At 52.1% G+C, this 8,825-nt stretch overlaps 1 protein-coding gene across 3 annotated transcripts in view; it reads right to left on the bottom strand.

Annotated features, from left to right (window-relative positions):
* Positions 1 to 8,208, bottom strand: part of SLC22A8 (solute carrier family 22 member 8) — a 21,657-nt gene extending 13,449 nt beyond the window's left edge. Inside the window, exons 1-2 of one of the 3 annotated variants that reach the window (XM_012810617.2) lie at positions 8,092 to 8,208; positions 6,989 to 7,346 (exon numbers count right to left, since the gene is read on the bottom strand). In XM_012810617.2, the coding sequence (XP_012666071.1) occupies positions 6,989 to 7,321 (333 nt within the window). In that variant the 5' untranslated portion in view covers positions 7,322 to 7,346; positions 8,092 to 8,208. The remainder of the gene's footprint in view (positions 1 to 6,988; positions 7,347 to 8,091) is intronic. The other 2 variants (XM_012810618.2, XM_012810619.2) reach the window with 2 other exon arrangements.
* Between the last annotated feature and the right edge of the window lie 617 nt (positions 8,209 to 8,825).

Below are 8,825 nucleotides of genomic sequence, written 5' to 3'. Positions count from 1 at the left end.
GGCGCCTTAGCCGCCACAGGCGCCGAGCCTTGTCTGTGTTTTGAGACAGAGTCTTGCTCTATCACCTGGGTAGAGTGCAGTGGTGTCATGACAGCTCGCTGTAACCTCAAATTCCTACCTCAGCTTTCTGTGTAGCAGAGACTACAGGTGCATGCCACTATGCCTGGCTAATTTTTCTACTTTTTTGTAGAGATGGGATCTTGCTCTTGTTCAGGCTGGTCTTGAACTCCTGGCCTCAAGTGATGCTCCAGCCTGGGACGCATAGTGTTCTTAGTCCTGGTATACTAGTGCAGAGTTCTTAGTTTTCTTTTTTATTTCTTGGCATATAATAGAGCCCTAAGGGAGCTGGGTTCTGGAAGGGAAGGGCAGGAAACTCACTGCCATGTCTTTCTGTGTGGACTAATGCAACCGAAAGGGCATAGGGAAGAAAGAGAAGGGCTACTGTGCTCAGGAGAATGTTTGTGAGTAATGCCATAACAACCTTATGACACAGGTACATTATTATCTCCATTTTACAGACAAAGAACCTGAGGCTCAGAGGGTCAGCTTGGTCCTTTCAAGACGGAGACTCAAGGTCAGGTCTTCTGGACACCGGATGGCTCTTGACCATGACCGCAGCTCCCTGATGTCCCACTATGTGCTTCACACTGAGCTCCAGGCTGCCAGAGGAAAGGCACAATGTGTGAGGCCTGTTGCTGGGAGCCATTGTAGGATACTGTAGCCCAGGACAGGCTGGGATTGTAGCTGAGGAGGCAGTCATGGTCAGAACCAGGTGGGCTGGTTCAGTAGCACACCCGAAGAGCGAGCAGCAAGAAACAAGGCCAGGAGGTGCCCTCAGAGGGTAAAGCAGAGGCAGGTTGTAGAACTCCAGGGCAAGCCACTGGTGATCAAGATCATGATCAGAGAGATGGGAGCCCTGCTGTGTTTGGGGGAACTGACTTTGCACACACGGTCCCTACCCCCAGGACAAGGACAAGGAAATAGCCTGCCATAGCATGGGAGCCTTTTGTTGCTGGGTCAGGCCTTGGGGAGAATCACTGTTGTCCCAAGGAAACCTGTACTTGGAGAGCATCAAAAGGATGTGAGTCTCCAGCTCTGCCACTTAGGAGCTATGTGTTTCTGGGCCAGTTACTTAACCTCTCTGTGGCTCAGTCTTCTCATCAATACCTATAGGTAAGCAGTATGTGCTTCTCTAGACTGAAAATGACATGAGGATCAAAAAGCACCCAGCTCTATACCTAGCAAACAATGAGGACTCAATTCATGATAGCTGTGTTATTATTATTGTCACACATCATTCTAAGGCCTGTGGTCACAGGGACATGTGCTGCAATTTCAAAAGGGCATGGATTCCGGAGTCAGGACCTTGGTCCCTCCTTTTAGAGAAACTTGACCCACCATCATGTCTCAGAAGGCCATCTTCTGGGTCTGAGCCCAGCATATTCCTCTGAAAAATGGGATTATAGTGCCTGATCCTCAGGGAGAAGAGAAGAAATACAAAGAACCAGCCTAAGGTCCTGCATACAGTAGGTGTTTGCTGAGTTTCTGACCCTGGAAAGCCCATAGGATGGCCCCAGTCTCCCTCTGTGCACATAATCAGAGGCTTTCTAGGTTAGGGCTGTTAATGGAGGTCAGACTGGTCAGAAAAGTGGCTGGGGTGGGGCTCTCAAGTCCTACCCAAGAGTCAGACTGGAGGCTTGAAATAGATGGTGGAGGAGAGGTCTGAGACAGGGCTGAGAGTGGCGTGTAGGGATGTGAAGCAGGAGGGGCCAGAAGATGCACAGGTGGGCTGGGAGCTGGGCAGCCTGGGGACTTCCCAGAGGGGATGGAGGAAGATACAGAGGTAGCTGGCCAGAGACCTGGCAGGGGAACCTTCTCACAGTGGAGACCCACTTTGGAAGGCCACACAGGGCAGATTCTCTGCTTTTTCAGCAGCTGACCTGAGGTTCCCAGGGGCTTGTGTTGGGGTGGGGGGGACAGGCTTCTTATGGCTCTAGAGATAGGATGGGGAGGTTTGAGGCCAAGAAGGGATCTTAGAGACATTGGCCTTGCTCATGTAGGGCCAGGCCCAGGCCCTGAGTCCCCCAGGGCTGAGACTCAGTGGTAGGGACTGTGCACCTCTCCATGGATTCCAGCACCCAGAATTCATGCTTCCATGCTTTCCAGACTTAAAAGAAAGGCCTTTGTTTCCTCTTAATGTCCTAGAAAAGCTCATTCTGAAAAGTCTTGACCTTGTCTCTGCTGCACCAAGAGAAAAGAATGTGGGGTCACCCCTGCCAGGAAAGCTTAGGGATCAGAAGTGGGAGGGAGGCTGTCCTCCCGGAGCCAGCCCTCTCAGCCCTCCCACCCCCACACCCCCTTGTACAGGGAGGCTTCTTGTAATCCCCACTCTACAGACCGTGGACCGAAGCAGGACTGGGGAAGTGACTTGCCAGGTTGCTGGCTATGGGGGTGGGGCTAGATCTGAGCAGGAGAGGAGGGCTAGGCAGGGGATGTGGACGGTGGCAGAATCTCGGAGCCTGAGTGAGCCAAGAAGAACGGTGAAAGCTGATTCCTGTTTTCACCAGGGGATCCCCAAACTCTTCCGGTGGGGACTAAACTCCTAGTTCTCAGACATCCCTATTAACAATGATGATGACAGCAGCTAATGTTCACTGAACCAGGCCCAGGGCTAAGTGCTGTGCTTGCACTATCTCCTTAACCATCACACTTGTTTTCTTGTCCCTTTTGAAGGATGAAGAAACTGAGACTTCCAGAAACTGTGATATTCCTAATAATTGACAGAGTCAGTATGTGGACTTGGCCTGCCGGCCTCCAGTTCAGGATCCCACACTCTGTCGGGGTCACGGCTCCTTGCCTCTACTAACTGGGGTCACCTAGACTATCCTCAATCATTGCCAAGTACCCTTCCCTTCCTCATCACCTCCATCCCCACGCAGAGCCAGCACATCCGATCCCTGCCTCTGTGCTACAGATCCACCTATTCATAGGTGATCTAGCTGCTGCTTTGCCTTTACCAATAGGGGGCCAGAACTCTGCCCCCCAGGCAGATGGAGCCCAGTCTTGCCATGGCCGAACCACAAACAGAACATTCAGAACCACAAACAGAACATCAGCTTCTCTCTCCTTGCTATGCAGGTACCAGTGGCTGTGCTGGGTCTAGCTTCTAATGCTTCAATGACTGGGCAGGAACACCACCCAGGAGCTCTCACAGCTGAAGGTCCTCAGGGAGTGAGATCCTGATGTAGACCTGACCTGGAGAAGGATTTAGTACCCTGAGGCCTGGTGACCCTTGTGTCTTGCTGGAATGGAGAGCCACACATCCCAATCACCGGCAGTTGCCTGGCTGGGAGCTTAGCTGGCACAGTGTGAACTGATGCTGGACCGGGCATAAAGCCTGCAGCCTCCGCTTTTGGCTACACTCCCTGGGGCCATCTGAGGCATGTCCTGGAGAGGAAGCTGCTTCTAGCACTCAGCAGTGTCTCTGTCCTTTCTGTCCCTCTGCATGGCTCTGAAAGGACATGTCCTTCATTGAGCATTGGCTGAGCACTTACTGAGCACCTAGTTCTGTGACAACAGAGATGGGTGAGAGAGACACGGATCGCGCCCTGGAGGAGCTATGGAAAGCCGTGAAGAAGGATCTGTGAACTGCCCCCCACACCCTCCTCAGGACAGCAGGGTGCACAGTCAGCCTTACGGGCTGTGGGTGGGGGACGGCATAGTCCCAAAAAGCATGGGCTCTGGAGCTTGACTCCCTGGGTTTGACTCCCCACTCTGACATGTACAAAATGTGGTCAGTGAGCTGCTCCGTGGTTTCCTCCTCTGTGAAAATGTGATAATAAAGGTGCTAACCTCAGAGGGTTGCTGTGAGATCAACAGGGTTCATATGTTCAAAATGCTTAGAGCCCTCTGGCACCTGGTGAGCATGCAAGACTTGTTAGCAATGTTTACTATTTCATTGTTCCCCTTGGGATTTTTGTTTCTTTGGCTAAGTTCTATGTTTCTGGAGGACATGGATGGTGGCTTTTATTCCTCTTTGTTGTCCCAGGGCCCAGATGCACAGCAAGTCACCCATACACTTGAACTCCCTCCATCCCTTGCCTCTTACGTTATTCTGCTGCATTCTCTCTGGTTATGGGAGTTCAAAAGAGGGAGAAACCATTAGTTTGGAGGGAGGCTTCTTGGAGGAGGTGGGTAACCAGATCCCATAGATTCCAACTCCCTGGCTTTTCTGGTATCAGTTCCAACCATCACTCTGTCTGTCATCTTTGTCCTGGACCCCTGTGCAGCTTGTACTCTTTACAGGCCACTCTCTACCACACAGAGTGACCATCCTTATAACGTGATCCTGCTTAACACCACCACATTCAATGACTCCCCCACTGCCTCGGGATAGAGGCCACACCTTTGCCTCAGCATCCAAGCCAGGCCCTCCTGCTGCCCTCTCCAGCCCTATGTCCAGGGGTCTCCATGCACCCCTGCTGGGCAAGCCTTCCCCTGGCACCTGCAGTCCTGACTGGTTTGCAGGTCCTGACCGTTCTTAATGTTTCTGTTACTTTGCATTCGGCCCCTCCCCCTAAGCTGTTCTTTTACCTGGGGTGCGCTTGCCCACTTCAACATGCCTGCTCCCCAGCTCACACCTCTCCTTTGCACTCAGCACTCAGCCCAGGCACTGCTGACTCTAGCGAGCCCGCCTCAACTCCTGGCTGTTAGATCCTCCAGCCAGGAGGATCCTCAAGTCCAGGCTGTTAGATCCTCCTCCTCTGGGCTCTGGGAGCATTCAACGTACAAAGCGCATGTCCCTTCACTCTGTGCCAGGCACTAATCTAGGTGCTGGGGATACCTCAGTGAGCAAAGCAATGGAAAATCCCACCAAACGGCTCGCCATCCTCAAGGGGTGGGTCTGTGTCCTCGCTGGAGGCGAGCTCCTGGAGGGCAGGCTGGGCTCGTGGGCACTTCGCTCCTGAGTCCTCAGTATTATGTGTTGGATGTTAGTAAATGTTTGGATATTTGATGCGTTTCAGGCACTACATTCAGTGCTGGAGAGAAACAGTGAACAAGACAGGGAGGAGATATAATCTAGGGCCGTGAGAGCAGCAAACGTTATGGTTAGGAGCACAGCTCTGGAGCCAGGTGCCTGTGATCAGATACTGAATCTGCCACTTGCTAGCAGTGTGACCTTGGACAAACCAATTAACCACTGTGTGCTTGTTTTCCCAACTGAAAGATGGGATTATAATACTAACCACCATATAGTGCTGGCAGGAAAGTTCAAAGTGTTAATATCTGTAAAGTGCCTAGAACACAGTTAAGAGCTTTATATACAGGGTGGCCACAAAATTTGTGTGCAGTTGTAAATAGTGTGCAATTTTGAACTTTATGGCCACCCTGCAAAAGTATTTGTTAAACAAATGAGTCACAATTACATAGACTCTGAACACAGTCCTAGATTCAAATCCTACCTCTCCCAGGCTGTAGCCATGTGTAACCTGGTAAAGTCAGGGAATCAGGTCAAGCATCAGCTTTTTCATCTGTGAACTAGAGACAATAATAAAATTTCCCTCCAGGGGCGGTGCCTGTGGCTCAGAGGAGTAGAGCGCCAGCCCCATATGCCAGAGGTGGTGGGTTCAAACCCAGCCCCGGCCAAAAGCTGCAAAAAACCCCCCAAAAACAAAAAAACAAAACAAACAAACAAACAAAAACAAAAAAACTTCCTTCCAAGAGACAACACCTCCTGGGCTTCCAGGAGCCCACATACACAGTGTGCTTCGTGCAGGACGGGCGCTGGGTATGGGCTTTGCAGTGCAAAGAAGTGCAGATCTTCTCATGAAGCAAAAGCAAGATCCTGCCTGAGGGGCTGATAGTGCCCGAGGAAGAGTGAAAACAAAGGTCTCTGCTCAATGCTTAGATGCCACCTCCTCCATGAAGCCTCCTTCCAAACTAATGGTTTCTCCCTCTTTTGAACTCCCATAAATATTTGTCTCCTTGAACCTCTTAGGGGCTTCAGCTTTAAATTCCAGTCCCAAAATGGACAAACACATCCCTTCACTGAGTATTAGTTGTTTTTTTTTTCAATTACAATTCACCTTCGACAGAGCATCATTGCTGGAATCAAATAAGACAATGTCTGCAAAGCACCAACATGTGCCTGGCAGTTAGTAGATGAATGCCATTTCCCATTTGCTTATCTTTACCCTGTCACAGCCTCCTGACTGGCTGGACAGTTCACTGAAGAGACTGACATGGCTCCGAAATTCCCTGGATGGCAGGTGAAAGTCAGTGAATCAGTGAAAGGATGAATGAATGGGAGGTGCACCCAGGAGGGACTGCACGCCGATGAGATGCTTTCTGGGTCTGCTCAGGAGTCTTTCCACCCTTTGTGCCACGAAATCCCTTCCTCACATACTCTCCCACCTTGGGGCCTCTGTCCACGATGGAATTTTTCTCCTTTCCCTCATGTCCTGGTCAACCCTTGCCTGTGCCCATATCTCAGCTTCAGGGACACTTCTTCAGGGAGGATTCCTCCAAGGCCCGTCCCCTCCTGCCCCCATATCCAGCTTAAGGGTAGGTCACAGCCTAAGGTCACCCTGAAGTTGTACTTTTAAACACTTTGTGTTGTATGTTCATTAATTGGTGCTGCCCCCACTAAGTTGTAGACCCTATGGGAAAACAGGGACAGTGCATTTTTGTATCCCCAGAACTTAGCACAGTACCTGTCACAGAATATACCCTCAGTAGCTGCTTGTTAGAGAAATGCTTGGATTCTGAGTGTGAGGAGACCAAGCTCTTGGTTGGTATGCATCTGCGCCCAGGCCCTTCCTCCTGGCCCGCCCAGTGGCCTGACCTGGGATTTTCAGAAGATGAGGCCCAGCCTCCTCTGCTGTCACAGGCGGTGCAGGGCACGTGGGAAGTGGAAGAAGAGGGTTTACCCAGGCATAACTTCCACTGGCCTGTGGTAAGTGGAAGAAGAGGGTTTACCCAGGCATACCTCTGTGACAATGGTGTCCGTGGTGCTGTTGTAGATCCAGCCGTCCAGGCACGGCTCAGTGGCCCTCTGGGTGTCATTGGGCAGGCTGGCGTTGGGTGGATGTATGAAACGGAGACACCTCTCAGGATTTCCATTTGGGCCAACAGGGAGCACCCAGGCCCCTGCAGAGGTGTTGGGGGGCAGGCGACAGTGGTGGGCAGGGGTGGCAGCGGTGAAGATCTGCAGCAGGTTGTGGTTGGCCATGTTGAGGATGGGGATGGACAGCATGGCCACATACAGGAACTGGAAGGGGCCCATGCTGCCCACGCGGTCCAGGATCTCGGAGATGGTCATGGCACTGGAGCAAGATGAGCCAGAGCTGTGGGCGAGGCACCAGGCCAGGGAGAGGTATGTGTGTGTGTATGTATGTGATGTGTGGGCCTGTGCAATGATAAACAGCCACACATGGGAGGGTGGGCACAGGTGTGGGGAGCAGTGTTGTGTAAATGTGCAAAGATGTGGGGGCGTAGGTGTGCATACCGTCGAAGTCATGTATGGAAGAGCAAGGATGTTCCCAGCTGCATGGAGGGTTGTAGGATCACAGGTGTATGTGTCTGTCTGGGTGTGTGGACAGTGGACACAGAGAGGACTATAGGTATGTGCACATTTAGGATGGAGCAGGAGGGCCCAGCTGTGTGAGCTCTGGCATGTGGGTGCATGTGTGTACCTGTGGGGTGTGAGTACATGTGTGCTCAGCTGCAGGCCTGGGGCAGTACAGGCCACAGAGCAGGGACCAAGGGCCCAGTCTTGGATTTTGGCTACACAGGATGGATGATGGGTGTGGGATGGGTGCGAAGGTGGTTTCCTGATTGTTCCAAGCGCAAAAACAGGATTCACAGGGTTCAGGTTGCTGGCTGAGAAAGACCTCCCCAAGCCCATAGTCTCCTCGTTTGGGGCTGTTTCTCGGACTGGGCCCACCAAACTGGGGTATCAGAAAGAGCCCGAGTGGGTCCCAGGGGGGCATTAGGGGCTTGGCCAGTTATAATAAGGCAGCAAAGTCTGGCCTTGGGAGCTTCTCAGGAGTTCCTAGGTGCCTAGGCTGGGGCCCCTCCACCCCTTCTCACCTGGCGGCTGGATCTGGCTCCGGTGGGGCTGGTAGTCAGTGTGGTTGAGGTCCTTGATCTGTTCCTGGGCCTGGCAGCTGCCGTAGTTGGGCAGCTCAGCTCCAACTAGCAGTGTTTGTGCCTCCCCCAGGGGGGCTTATATAAGGCATAAGCTGTTTCTCGGGCTAATGTTTGACTTTCTTTTGAGGATTAATATTACTGGCAGGGAGAGAGCTGTGGACCCACCAAGCCCAGCTCTCCTTTTCAGGCCAAAGGGGGCAGGGCAGGGGTGGCATGGCTGAGCCTAGCAGGGTGACTGGCTTCATGGAGGGACAGGTGGCCCAGAGCAGCTCAGCTAAGGGAGAGACTGGGATGGGGGTCTAGCCTGAGCCCTGAGGTTCCAGGGTCCCTCTGAGGTGAGAATAGCAATAGAAGAGATGCTGCTGCCTCTGAGCATAAGGATTTGCCTCCCGGAAGTGTTAGGGTACACCCAGATAGGTGTGTCACTTGCATCTGTCCCTGAGTCCCTAGGATAGCCAGGGTCTCCTTGGCTGGGTCTCTGACACAGGTGACCTGGCTCATTCCATGCCCCTTGCTCCATGGGCAGGCTCCTCTCTGTCCAGTGGTCTTCTCTGGGGACCAAGTGCAGACCCTACTGTTTTGTTTTTACTCTGAATATTATTATTATTTTTTATTGTCTTGCTTAATTTTTTTTTTTTAATTTCAGGTTAATGTGAGGTTACAAACAACTAGGT

The sequence above is a fragment of the Otolemur garnettii genome, unplaced genomic scaffold (genome assembly GCF_000181295.1).
Source record: "Otolemur garnettii isolate 467f Iridium unplaced genomic scaffold, OtoGar3 scaffold00140, whole genome shotgun sequence".
NCBI classification, from domain to species: Eukaryota; Metazoa; Chordata; class Mammalia; order Primates; family Galagidae; genus Otolemur; species Otolemur garnettii.
The sequence above is the reverse complement of the archived record's forward strand: the minus strand, read 5'-3'. Positions and strand labels throughout refer to the sequence as shown.